Below are 15,031 nucleotides of genomic sequence, written 5' to 3' on the forward strand. Positions count from 1 at the left end.
GACCAGACTACCTCATGCCATTACAGTCAAAATATCGATCAGCATTTCCTCTCTTCCCTGATGGTTTAGATGTTTTTCTCCCTCTCTTTGTCATACATCTATTTGAATACATTGAATCCTAATGTAAATTGTCTCTGATGGGATGTTGACCCTATTATAGATGTAATTTCCTGGATAGTTGTATTTAAAGCGGATATTTGTGTTTTTAAAAATTAAGCGAATTTTTGCACAAACACATATGTACAGGATGCATATTTCACCAATTTATTTAATCATTTGACAATTCAGTAACTCCAAACAGCACGTGAACGGTGAGGGAGAGTGATGAAATGGGGAAAGAGAGTATGTTAAGAGAAAAAGATGACGTCATGCAGAATCAAGCAAGGCTTTCTTCATACTGTTGATCCTGATTCCATGCAGAAAAGGATGTGTCCGCTTCTCAGTGACGCGGCTACAGGAGGAGAAAACAGGACAGAAGGTTGAGTTGACTGGACTGTGTGATAGCCTGACAGGGGTGAGCCTCAGGGAGTATAAGGGTTGGGAGAGCTTTTAGTTAACCCAGCGTACAAGTTCCATGGGGAATGTCAGACTCTCCATCTCTGTGATATGGGAGGACCCACTGGGATTTTTCCATGCATGTACATAGGATGGGGCCTTTCATGATTAGGATCCCTATAAAATGGAAGAAGCCACTGGAATTTTTCCATGCGTGTACATAGAATGAGACCTTTCATGATTAGGATCCCTTTCAGGACTTTGATAATTTCAGAATTCATGTTCACAGGCACCCCCCATCCAAAAGGATTTTACAGGATCTTTGATGGAGTTACTCTCTGCTCTTCTAATTCTAAAAGCTTTATGGCTTAAAGATGTTGTATTCAGCCTGGAAGCTAATGTCTCTGTTTGCTCTTTTTCCCTCTGTTTCTTCCCCAAAACAGCGACAAAAGGTACATTTCAGCCTACACCAGCATCTTGCACTGACGCTCATCTTACTATAGAAAGTTCAAAAATCACATTTTAAGGGAATCTCCTTCTGTAGGGGAACACACCTGGGAGGCATGTATCATGTAGCGTTTTGGGGGAGTTTCCAACGTGACAATTACAATGATGTGAAATCATACCTGTTGTGTGTAGGAGTGTGCAGAGGGAATAGGGACGTGTGTAGACAACCTTCAACTGAGACTGAATGAAAAACCCATTGTTTTTCCAGTCATCCCTGCCAACTTCTGCCATCTCCTGCTTCTTTTGGAAGAACTGTGATTGCTATGATTCTTGCATGATAAGCCTTTGTCACCAACACTGCTTTTTAGCATGAATGTACTAGGATGTGATATTTGCAATTTCAGTAGGACTCGGGGTAAACACAATAACCTCATAAAAAAGTTCTCTACTGACATAATTATTGGGCTAGTTGACATAGAAACCCTCACAACAGAGTCATGCTTACTTACAATATTTAGAAGAAGTTGGCATCACTGGTTTTGTTAATTGGTGGGACAGTCGTCTGGGGACAAAACAAATACAAAAAGTGAAAAAAAAGGACCAACCAATCATGACCATTTCCCAATATTTGTAAGGATTTCTTCTTCTCCTTCTCCTTCTCCTTCTCCTTCTTCTTCTTCTTCTTCTTCTTCTTCTTCTTCTTTTTTAATTTGAATTTGAAAAATATTTCATTTGTTTGAGCAAGAGTGAGAGTGAGTGGGGACAGGAGCACAGAGGGTGTGGAGTCTGATGCATGGAGTTAAAATTTTTAAATTAAAATTAAAATTAAAATCGTGACCTGAGCTGAAATCAAGAGTCGGACACTTAACCAACCTCACCACCTGGGTGCCCCAAGATTTCTTCTTTTAAAGGAAGGGCTTTATAAAAGATAATTCGTGGAAGAGAAAATACAAAAAAAAAAAAATCTGTTTGTTTTCTTGTAACTTATTTACAAGAAGGGTAAGGGATATATTCAGATTAAAAAAAGGTAAGGGATATATTCAGGTTAAAAAAAATATTATATATATATATCACATTACCGGTACCGACGAGCTTTAAAATATTTTCTTCTGGAATATTCCTTTGTCTAACCAACTCCTTGAATTTCTCGACGTCTTCCTCATTGACTTGATTTGTTCTGCCTAAAAATCACAATGCGTAGAGCAGAAATTGCCCATTAGAACCCTTAGGGATTTCTGAATACAAAACGAGAAGCACGAAGGGGGAAATCTAGTCTTTCACTGAGTCTCAGACCATTACCATTGACCTTGTCTCAATGTCAGCTGTCCGACTTGGGTGGATAGGAGCCATTAAACTCTCCATGATTGCATGGCCATGAGCTGTCCAGGACTGCAGGACCCCAGGGACACATCAAGAACTTCATGAATCTTGGACCCAACCCATCAAGAACATCCAATCTATGGCGTGTCTACCTTTGCCTCAGAATCTGTGTCTGACACACACGTTGGGTTCTGGACCCAAACTACAAAGGTGATTCTCACCTTCCAGACAAATAACATCCCCATGGCACGTAGGCTCAGAGATGGCTTGTTTCGTTTCATTTTGTTTTTTGTTTTTTGTTTTTTTTTTTTTCAATTTAAACCACAGTACTCCAATGCCTTTTTCCAGATCGAAACCCAGGATCTCAGAAACTCTAGCACCCATCTCCACACACTTGTGTGTTATTCAGGGATTGAAATAATCCGTGTTGGCAACAACAATGCATTAGAAAGACAAAATAGAATGAAGGTTTATTTTGAAAGCCTCTGTCCCGAGGCTGGTCAGTGGATTTGGAAAAAAAAAAAAGGGGTTGTAAATTGAAGGATTGGGGTCAACGTGAAGAAAGCTGAGGTTTGAAATTAGTTGACCTGCTACAAAACTATTTCTAATAAAACTCAGTTTTGTTTTGTTTTTAATTTTCCATTTTAACAAATGGGAGTGATTTTTAAAGACCTCTGTCTTCTCCTGACTTTTGTTGACACCTTTCTTTTTCGAATCATTCCAGAATCCTTGACACAATGCGCATGAAGACTCTGGCCTGGTTGGCAGAATCATGAATCATGTCCCAAAGTACTGATTTTCTCTGTGAAAATGCTGACAGTCGAGATATGATATGGCCAGGACCACCGCTAGGATGTCCTACGTACCAGCCAATAAAACGAGATCTGTGGTGCGTCCTTCCTCGTCCATGTTGATATCATAGCCCAGCATAACGTTTGGGGTTATCCTGACAACTTGGAAATCATTGGTCCCCTCATCTGTGAGGGAGAAAAAAAATATATATATATATATGTAAAATTTGTATAAACTTATATAAAATTTATATATGTCTATAAAGACTCGCCTTTGTTAATTTATGGTAGATTGGCTTTACCGTGACGTCGTTGGCGTATGGGTAACGACATTCTCGTACCAGACTCTGCGTCCCCTTGGCGGTGTAGTATAAACATTAACGTTGCTTATGACAATGAAAACAAGGAGGGTAGGGAACACTTTTCCTTAGTGCCACCTTCTTCGGCAACGAAACATTTCACACCTCCCAGGGTTACTAAAATAGTCCCTAAAATGGTTGCCATGACACCCAAGTGTCTTCAAACAACATGCGTTGGGATTATATAGCATATTATCATATACAAGTTTGAAATCTTTTCATATGGGCCATATCCCAGCAATGGAGTTGACCTGTCTTTAGACCAGCTGTGGTTCAAAACTATGCATGACCTTATGCTGAGTGTCTAGTCTGCATGGGGCAACCCTCCGGGCCTTTGGTTAACACCAAAGTCTGCATTCACTCTTCCCCTTCATCTAGGTGTATTGGTGAACACATTGAAAACTTCCACAAATGCACCCATTTTTATGACTATTGGTTATACTGTGAGCACATCATGGATGGGGACAATCTCAACATTCGGTTCAGATCCCGCAAGCACGGGGCACCTTCCTCTCTGGCTGTTCCCATCCATCCTGCCACGTTTCTAAGAAAAAGAAAACACCACCAATCCACACATCATGTCTTCACCAAACCTTCCCACACCCATTCTCCCTTCCCACCACAGCATACATAACACCTTATTTGAACCACTGCTCCAGATTTTACTTGAAACTCTGCCGGTTTGTGTGTCCCACTGAACTAGCGTTAGTCTACCACGGCAAAAGACCAAGGAGCCCTGAACGGAACTTCACCGTCTCTCGGACAAGTCTCTGAGCCTTGCCCAAGCCTACCCTAGCTCCAAGAGTCTGGGGTTAGGTGGAAAGAATTCAAATATGGTTTTGTGCATCTCTATAAAGATTTTCGGTAACCACTTGCTTGGATGACGATGTCCTAAAGGAAGGCTTTGCAGGAAACCTCACTAAGTTGGTTTATAAAGGGAACACAGGTCATGGAAGTGGTGGGATTAAATACATCAAGGCCACCACTAGTTTGGCCCCTTGGTTTCTCCAGAACAGCACTGGGTAGGTTACAAATCCTAGTTCCCAAAGTCAGCTCAAAGTAAGTCGAGCTCATGGTCTTTCTCTCCTGCCTTAAATTGCCGTGCCCAAATCCCGTTAAAAAAGGCTACAGAAATGCAGAAAATAAAAGAAAGGGTGATGGAGAACATCAATCGCACAAGAAAACAGAAAGATCATCTACAAGTAAGAGAAATGAAATCATAATTTAAAAAAAAAATCTCCTGGTAATATAAAAGTGACAGAAGGACAGGCATGTAATTGACTTTATTTTCGTATCTTCTACTTAACTACATACTCATTGTGCTGTTTCTTATCTCAGACAAGGGCTGTAACCACAGATTTACACATTTACATTCTCATATGATAGTTAGACATGAGGCCACTTAAAATTTGGAACATTGTTTAGGGTCATTAGAAAGCGCTTAGTGATGTGATTCTAAACCGAATCCACATGGCTTTCGACAGAAGCTGAGCTTATGAAGAAATGTGCCTGGTGTTGGAAATAACTCTGATTCCCTTGGATTTTAAGTTAATCACCGGCTCATGGAACGGTGTAAGAGGCTTTAAGACAATTTTTTAAAAAATGTATTCCATTGGGGCACCTGAGTGGCTCAGAGGGTTAAAGCCTACGCCTTTGGCTCAGGTCATGATCTCAGGGTCCTGGGATCGAGCCCCACATCAGGCTCTCTGGTCAGTGGGGAGCCTGCTTCCCTCTCTCTCTGCCTGCCTCTCTGCCTACTTGTGATCTCCCTCTGTCAAATAACTAAATAAAATCTGTGAAAATAAAATAAAATGTATTCCCCTACAGCAAAATGACATCAATACATAAGCTCAGGATGGACCCGTTAGATTGAGTTCCTAAGGTCATTTTACCTTATCGGGCAACATTTTCATGCAGTTGAGAACCTTAGGAAACAAACCATCTAAACAACGGTCTGACCACTCCCTTAATAATACTCGTAATTGGAAGGAGTCACCCACGTCCTATGATCGAACTGTCTGTGCATGACAAAATAAAGTGCTCGGAAGATTTAGGGATATTGTGCCCGGTCATACTTCTGATCGTTCATCAAAGTAGAATTCAGGAATACAGAGTTCCGGAAAGAAAGTTGAGGTGAAGAATTCCATCTTAAAATATCAGGAAACCGATGATACTTACAATCGACACGGATCATTTCGTTGAGTCCTATTGTTCCCGTGATGGATTTTTCTTGGCATTCTCCATTATGCCTAAAAATCAAAAACGTCTTTAAGTGGGTGGGCGAAAAGCATGAACCCCTGGTCCGTAATGAACATTTTCGTTCTTTGGGCCGCAGAAAACCCTATTTGAGGTGTCTTGCTGGTGCCTATCAACCATGGTAAACAACGTGACCTTCGGAAGAGAAATAGGTGTCCCACCATCAAGGGTCACCTGGCCCGGATGTCTCTGTCTACACCTGGCGTCAGACTAGTCGTTTTAACGACAGGACATACAAAACACGTCGAATTTAAAGCCAGTTCAACATGAAGACATATGAGGACGCCCCCGGGGGGCTCAGATGGTTTAGCATCTGCCTTTGGCTCAGATCATGATCCTGGGGTCCCAGGATCGAGTCCCCACGGGCTCCCTGCTCAGCAGGGCGTCTGCTGCTCTCTCTCCCTCTGACCCTCCTCCTCACCTGTGCTTTCTCTATCTAAAATAAGTAAGTAAATAAATAAATTATAAAAAATACATTAAAAAATCCAAAATACTGGAACGTTGTTAAAATATTAGAAAATCATAAACATTTTCTGGTAACAGAGAGAAATAGCTCTCGAGACACGCCTGGGCTATTCTCACAACACAGGGAAAGATTTCTTACCCAATATAAAAAACAAAAACACATTCCCCCCAAAAAGAACAAAGAAATATGGGTTTAATTTAATCAGAACCACGAACTTCCATTAAAAACAAAAAACCTAAGAAAATGAAACACCGAACGACATATATATATATAAACACATGGCACACACACACCCACAGACACACACAAGCCCACATGATTCTCGTATGTGATACGTGGAAAGTAAATGCATATTCGAAACCATCGTCATCTATGTGTCCCATATATAGCAAAAGAGCCTGTGTGTCTCTCTGACCAAAAAATGTGTATCTGGAAAAATAGGAACAATGCGTACAGCACAAATAATTCAACAGGAAAGAGTCCAACTAAAATGAAGCAATGTGTTGAACAGATAGGTCACAAAAGAGGGGCCCCAGGAAGCCGTGGTCCCCACTTTGAGTCATTAGGGACGTGCAAAGTAAAAGCCACTTCCCGTTCGCCCGGAATAGATAAAACCACAGACCAAGTCAGCCCCGAGGTTTAGAAAGAACAGGTTACCGTGGACATCTCATGTCTTGCTGGCCATAATCCCGACAGTGCTGTCTCTTGGAAAACAATTTGAATTTCCTATCCATAGAGATGCTGAGGTCTCCCACCGACGACTACGATGCCACCGTGTCACGGTCCCCAGGAGAACAGCAAATAATATGTCCACGCAAACACGTGGCAGAGCGATACTTATCAAAGCCGTCCACAATACCCACCACATGGAGACCTTATCCTATACCTGGAAAACATGCCCGCTGTTTTGGACACAAAGTACTTTAACTCAGCAGTGACAAAAGGGACTAATTGTTCTGAAAACCCTGTACCTACATGGGTAAAGCTTTATGGAGGCTGAGAAAAGCCAGAGGAGACGCACTGTGTGCGATTCCCCTGTGTGATGGTCTGGAACAGAGGAGCAAAGCTTGTCAGAAAAGTTCTCCAAGGGGCCACACGGGCAGACCCTGGGAGAGAAGCAGACTTGCGGTGGCGATGGAAAGGTCCCGTACCTTGACTAGCAATGACCAACGGTCGTACACGTGTGTGTGTGAAAACTCACCCACCATGCCTTCACGTGCACGCCTGCGATCTCACGTGCATGACATTTCTGTAGACCTGACTGCAGAACGAGGGGCCCCAAGTAAAGTCAAAGAAATGCAGACGGATACAAAAGTATAAAAATGACCCCAAAACATCATAGGGGATTCGTTAAAAAAAATATGGAGGAGCTCTTGGGTGGCTCAGGGGGTTAAGCCTCTGCCTTCAGCTCAGGTCATGATCTCAGGGTCCTGGGATCGAGTCCGGCATCAGGCTCTCTGCTCAGTGGGAAGCCTGCTCCCCCAATTCTCTCTGCCTACTTGCGATCTCTTTCTTTCTCTGTCCAATAAATAAATAAAAAATATTTGAAAATATTTTTAAAAATATGGAAAACTGACAGGTATACTTATTAGCTTATGATGTCTGCGTAATTTCATTATATGTATATATAACATCTAACCAACAGTATCGTAGATTATACATAATCAATTCTATATCTATCGGGATAGGATATGTGTGTCATTTGATTATGTGTATATATAACACATAATATACCACATTGTAGAGTGCATGTAATCAATTATATAATTAATTCTATAGCAGTTGTATTTATCAACTATATATCAATTATATAATTATATAACTGCATAGCATTATATATACTATAATTATTTTGTATTATATATAGCAGTTTATCCATGACTAAGATCAGAAAGCATTCCAGTACTATTAATGGAAGGCTTACACTACTGCTGTCATACATATATAAAATAATTATATGTTACCATGTATAGATTATGCATTTTATATATTTTAATCATATTATAATAATTGTTATTATATATTATAATTTATTATATATTAAAATTATTATGTATTATTACATATTATGATTGTAAAACACGTTTATAGTTATCAAACATGTTCATTCGTGATATTTATACATCAATTATATCAATTATATTTGTATATGTAAAAAATATATATTTGTATTATACATTATTATGTAATAATATACATTATATATCATGTATTATATATAATATTATTTATATATCATATATTTATATGATATATCATTATATATTATAATTGTATCATATATTATATATTATGGATATTATATATTATGTATTATATATTATTATACATTATTATATATTATAATTGCAAACCACATTTATAATTATCTAACATGTTCACTTGTGATATTTCCATACCCATCACATCAATTACATTTGTATATGTATAAACCCATCTCTCCGAACGTAACCCTCTTATTTTACTTTCTCAACGCTCATCTTTTTTTTGCTTTTTGTTCTTCAGCACCTGTGCCTGTGTGTGGAAACTCGAGAGACAGGTCCTCACCCAGTTTCTTATAAGGCACGATTTTTGACGCATGTTCTGAACCCCTTTATCCTTGGAAGAATCACCCTCCCCTCTAAGCCCCTTCCAATTTCTCCCTGACTCTTAACAGATGAACGCATCTCTCTCCTCATTTTCAGTCCTGGGCTCCTGTGGGTTCTCCCGCCAGGACCTTGCCGGGTATCTCTAAGCCTTGCAGTATTTCCTTTACATCTCCCTCAAGGCCCCGTTTGCAAAGTTCTGCTACTTTTCCGACTATGAAGCCATCATCCGTTCCCAGTGCAGTTCTCCCTGGATCGGAAGGACTGCAAACAGTAAAGATGAACAATTCTCTTTCCACGTGCCCTGCAAACATCGGTTTTAACCTTACACACAGTGGCTCTGTCTGCATGATTTTGTGCTTTGGGATGCCCTATATTTCTTTTAAATGATTCCTCCTGCTTCCTTCCTTCAGTTTAAAGCCCTTTCTGTTCATCCGTGTGCCAACACGTGTCCTGTTTCTTCCTCCTTTGTTGGAAAATTCCCAGTTCCATCTTCAAAGGCATCCTACACATACCCTGTTCCTTGTGACCTTTCATAGAACACCCCCCAACCCCCACCATACAATCACGGGCCATTTTCGGGGGGTCTCTTTCCACCTAGACTTTACCCTTACCATAGAATTTCATTGTGGTATTCTTAGGAGTTTAGAGATCTGGATCAGACTCTATTTTACCAGTGAAGGTAAAAAATAAATTAATTAATTAAAAATTCTCATCTTCTCTTAGTCTTTTGAGTTCTGAGTAAAATGCCTATCCTATAGTGGGCATTTCATAAATAATAGTTGAAGTAGCAAAGGCTTTGGTGAAGGTCACAATTTGATGATGTTCAAAATGTGCTACTTGTGAGATCTGCAGGGTAGAAAATGATAGAGCCAGTGGCAGGAACCCTACAGTCCCAGAAGCTCCATGAAGACCATCTCCTTAAAGCAAGAAGGCTGTGCTCAATTTATAAGGAACTGAGACTTCAAGGCCATGCAGACGTTACATTGCAAACATGGAGCTCAGATGCATTAACAGGTGTGTTTGCTCTGTGTGATTTTTACTTACTTGACAAAAAAATCGAATAAGATTCTCCTTCTTGGCATGTCCACATCAATACGTCTCATATAGCCCCTGAATGGGCTGTTTTCCCTGAGCTTCTCAAAGTTGCTAGCGGCCATGTACATTGTCTGCCATTGTCCTGTAAGCTAAAGGCAAAGGTCCTATCAGTAACTTTATTCAATTTCTTTTTATTTTCTCCGACATCATTCCATATGGTTATGCCTTGTCTTTTGCATCAGCACAGAACTAACTTTTTGAAGGATTTATAAACTACTGGAAAAAGCCAAGTCGGCAACAAATCAACACATTTGACATAGTCCTAAAATAGCATATCCATTCTTACCCGATGCAAGACCTCCACCCTGATAGCTCATGGGCTGTTGCCTGTCCTCTTTTACAAGTACACTAGAGATGTATAAAGGGCCAGTTAGTAGACTCTAGGAGACACGTACAGTAGACATGTGTAAGAAGCCTATTTACAGAGGAGTTCTCAGTTTCCAGGTAGATGGCTAACCCTGACACCTATCAATTAGATAGACATAGGAAAACCCCCCAAAACACGCACATACACATAAAGACCTCTTGGTCAGATCACCCAGTTCCTGGTACCTGTGTCAATTCATTAAGTAAGGGTAGCTGGGCGTCGCAAACCGCAACCAGGACAAGAGACAACAGTAAGATCTTCATGTCTCCAGCACGTCTTGGTTCCTCCTCTGAAGAAGCTCTGAGTAGATTGCTGGTTGCTAAGATTCTGAATTCTCATTGCTTTATATAGCACATGTCTGTGGATGTGGCAATGTTTGTCTATTTGTCATTCTTTTCAAGGGAGTGTTGTGTAACACTGACAATATCCTGGTTGGCGGTGATGTATGCCAAAGACCTATGAGATCTGGGGCAAGTTGCTCATTTCTTCCTCGACTCTGGAAAAGACATTCAGAAGCTCGGTTGGCCTGTACCATTGTTTGGATCAAGCCTGCATATCTCATGTAATGTGGATACTCCCTCATTCATTCTTGGGGAAAAGAGATGTGCCCTTCCCTCTTTGTTGGATACGTTGTAAGGAGATCACCTTTTGCCCCAGCACAAGTGTTCCCTGTTTCTTGTGAAAAGATGGAAGGATGGACGTGGGGGCTTTGCCACAGACCAACTCATAAATGCAAATGCCAACATGCAGGTTGGGAGACATCTGGTCTTCCTTTTTCCCAGCAAGCTGAGGGTGAAACCACTTTGAGGCTCTTCATAGACAAAGCTGGACACAGTCCTGAGCGTGTCTGTCCCTCTGAGCTTATTATGAATATCAGATAATTATATACCTATGGAAAGCTCATAGGAGAGTGTTTAGCTTGGAGAAAATAGGTCTTAAATTGTTATTTATATCTTTGAAGAAAACCAGTGAACCAGTCAATCAAATAAGAGTCTTTTAGGAAGCTGCTACCATCATCGGTTTGTTCAACATTAAATGAACTTGCCAATCATCCTTACAGGCTAATAAAGTGAAACAAGAAAACAGGTATCTTGCGATTCTTTTGCTCACATCTGGTTAATTATGAAATAGAATAGGGGGCTGTGGGATAAGAACAGAAAGACTGGAATGCCTAGAATAAATGAGTATCTTTTTAAATACGATAAGACCAGGGTAAACAAGGTATAAAACACAGGCAGTGGCACTAATCCCTCATGAAAGGTTGGCTTGTGTCCTTTTCCAAACTCATGTGTTGATGCCCTATCTGCCAGACCCCCAGAATGGGATATACTTTGGAAATAGGGTCACTGTGACGATGTAGTTGGCTATAGTTAGTTCAGAGTAGGTCATGGTGGACTAGGGTGGGCCCCTAATCCAATATGGTTGGTGTCTTTCTAAAAAGGGAAAATTTGGATGCACGTGCACACAGAAAAGGTAGGGTGATGCTGTCACAAAGCAGCAACCTTCCACTGGCAAGAAGACAGACATAGAGCAGACCCTCGACTAGAGACTTCATGGAGACTACAGCCCTGCCCACATCCCATCTCACACTTCTGGCCTCCTTATCTCCAAGATAATACATCTCTCTTGCTCTAAGCCACCCATTTTGATTGATTCTTTGACGGGTTGATTGATTCTACAGTATCCCTAAGAAACTCTTATGCATTCGGGATTTGATATCAACTATGACTTGGGCCACATAGCTAAGGTCCTTGCCATGTCCTTCCAACTCTGCCTGAGCCCACTGAACTGATGGAAGACCCTCTTTTCTCTGAGACTAAGAACTCAATAGGGCATGAGAGCTCTAGTTCTCATGCCAGCTTCTTGGAAGTTGTCGGGAGACCACGTCTATAAATGAAGAAGCACCTTCAGCCAAATAAAAGACAAGACAAGCAATGGATTTTCCTTGTTTTTTTTTTTTTTTTTTTTTTTTAGTTTTCCTCACTTTTTTTTTTTTTTATTGACATGGGAAACAGTGACAGGTTAAAATTATTGACTTGGTTTATTCTTTTGGAGCAACCATGGGGTCTCCATATTCTTGGGAGGTCTTCCATTCTCCAGAGATCAGTTTATGCTCTAGGCACAGGACAGTCTGTTCACTCTTGATTTCACAAGTTCTTTTCTTGATTTGAAATATACTTTGTGTTCTTTTACGAAACACAACAAAGACAACTGCTAAGAAACTTCCTTGCCAGAAGAGTGTGATTAATTACCCATGAGATGGACTCAAAAGACTCTGTTTAAGATAGTCATTCCTTTGGACTGATTGTCTCTCATTGAGAGAGACAAAGCCAAACATTGGCTTTGACGTTCTGTCACCTTTTGATGAAGGTGTCTCAGACTCCCACTTCACCAGCTGGCCTTTTGCTCCCTTTGAAGTTCTAAAAGTGTCCAGTTTGGGTCATTGAATTGGATTCTTTCATCTGTCTCTCTCTGCTTTTGGAGCCATTGTTACTTTTCTGTGTTCTGCCTTCCCCACCTGTGGATTGTCCCATAGCACTTGCCTCTTGGCATGAAAAGGAAGTCAGTCATTTCTGTATCCGGCAATGTTCTGTCCAACTCCCTTCATTTTGAACATTATGAGATGGATACAACTCTGTCTTTAGTCAACATGGAGATTGAGTTTACTATTTGAATGAATGTTGTTCTCTGAGTTCCTTCAAAATATACTTCACGTCCTGTCAACATGCCATTTGGGTCCTAATTATATAAATGTCCTAGTATATTCACTCAGTGCACACTGAAGTACAGTAGGGGACATGGAAGGCTCAATTATTAATATTCAAAGGATTCCATATCTCACTTCTGCAAACCCCTGGACTGTTTTAGACATCTGAGACAACTCTTCAAACCACAAGGCATGCCCCACACCCTGCCCTCCCACACGTTCTATGCTTTCTAATTCTCGCATTTCTTTCAATATCCATCAAGACTCTGGTCTTCTAGAGTCTTTGGTTATCCATTTCTTTGGATACCCATCAAGACTGTGGCAATCAATTCAATATTCTTATCTTTTTTTAGGATTATGTTTCAGAGCGTACGTCTCTTCTGTTTGCCTTTTGCCTTTTCTTATCTAATGTATTCATGGGTAAAAGATTAAACAAACACCTGTCTACTCTGTCTTGAAAGGCTGACACAGCATAACCCTTAGCCAAATCCCTTAGCTTACTGGCCTTACTTCACACAAAGGACAGGAAAAGGTGAACGTCTAAAAGATACCTTGATTTCTCTACATATCATCTCACTTTTCATACAAAAGTCTTGATGTGAGTTCCCTGTGGATTCCCCACCAGCACTCAGGTGTTCAAAATCAGAAGGATGATCATTACTCACATTTTTGAGACCTGAACTCAGTGCATTCAGGTGACCGGCTCATCCCACTTTTCCTGGGAGTGTATTGCTGGGTTTCACACTGGCACTCTTACATCCCAGGAAAGCCCGCAGTGCCAAGCCAATGAGGACAATCGATTGCCCTGAGAGTGGTGATTAACCACTGGGAATTCCAAACCTTCCCACAGAGATCCTGGGTCACTTGACCTGCGGCATGGCTTTCTAACCTGTGTGTTTAAGCAGTTCATGGCAGTAGCGAAAGAGCCATTTTTTTCTTGCCAAGTCTGCAAAGCACTCTGTAATTTCCCCTTGCCAACCTTATGCTTGTCTACACACCTCCTACAAGTCTACCATCCCCTCCTCAAAAACATACACGGGCACCTGAATGACTCTGAAAGTTGGCCAGCAATCCTTGAGTCTAAATGCCACTGTCAATGGACAACCGTTGTCAAACTTAAGTGCTTCAAGATTAACCTTCTCCTCCCCCATTTTACTACCTTCTCCTCACAGTCTCTGTCCTTAAACAGGAGTGTCAGCTCCAGCTATGTTTTTGTGTTATGCTCTTGTGCTGAAGCTCCAGTGCCCAAAATTTCCTGGTGCATGTCAGAGGAGGTAGGCTTGACAGGTAAAATACAGGCTGCCTCGTTAAATTTGAAGTTCATGTATACGGTGGACATAGTTATGCTGGAAAGAGAAAGCTGTGTTGTTGATCTCAAACTCAAATGGAACTGCCCATGTGCATTTCTGTTCACTGATTCTGGCTCATGGGCTTACGGAAGCTGACAAGTCCCTAGAGGCACCATCAGAAAGCTGGAGACGCAGGAGAGCCAATGGTATAAATCCCAGTCCAAGGGCACAGGAGCTGTGTCCCCTTTTGATGCCAGGAAGACAGAGAGCAAATTTTCTGCCTTTCGTCGATCTGCTCTGTAGATCCGATCTCGATCTGTACAGCTTCTAGATCTAGTGGAACTGCGGATCTGGTCTTGGACGTTATGTACATGTACACCTTGCACATTCAAGAATGTCATTTTCTTTTCATCCACCTCGACGGACTTTCTTTTCTCTTGGCTGGGCAGTATTGCCGCCACGGAGAAAGCGCGTGCTAGAGAAAATGCAAGTGATGAGTCACTACTTGCATTCCCACAGTCCTCTCATTCACAGACGGGGTAAACTTCAGATCTCTTAATGCAGACAGCAACAGCCAAGCACACATCGGCCCCTTTGCTCATGCCCTTTCCTCTTCAGAAATTGTCTCCTCTCCCTGTCTCTTGTAAGCCCACTTAGCCATAGAAAATCCCACAAATCCATCTATGCAGAGATGGGAAAAAGAATCCATAAACCTCCTGTGATGCATCGGATGGTTGTTCTAACTCCAGCACACACACGTAGAAGACAGTCTTCATAAGAATGGGTGGTTGGTAGGACTGGAATAGATCTCTCGCACTTCCCGCTTCAAATGTCTGAGGTGGCAGCTTCCT

The 15,031-nt window shown here is 41.2% G+C and overlaps 1 protein-coding gene across 1 annotated transcript; it reads right to left on the minus strand.

The window, feature by feature from the left end:
* Positions 1–246: 246 nt before the first annotated feature.
* On the minus strand, positions 247–10,496 carry LOC309856853 (odorant-binding protein-like). The gene is made up of 7 exons (XM_082718520.1): positions 10,370–10,496; positions 9,767–9,906; positions 5,591–5,661; positions 3,129–3,239; positions 2,022–2,123; positions 1,452–1,504; positions 247–451 (listed from the first exon to the last, which is right to left on the minus strand). The coding sequence occupies exons 1-6, from the start codon at positions 10,445–10,447 to the stop codon at positions 1,485–1,487; spliced, it is 522 nt and encodes a 173-aa protein (XP_082574646.1). The 5' UTR covers positions 10,448–10,496; the 3' UTR covers positions 247–451; positions 1,452–1,484.
* Between the last annotated feature and the right edge of the window lie 4,535 nt (positions 10,497–15,031).

The sequence above is a fragment of the Mustela nivalis genome (genome assembly GCF_964662115.1).
Source record: "Mustela nivalis genome assembly, chromosome: Y".
Classification (NCBI taxonomy): Eukaryota; Metazoa; Chordata; class Mammalia; order Carnivora; family Mustelidae; genus Mustela; species Mustela nivalis.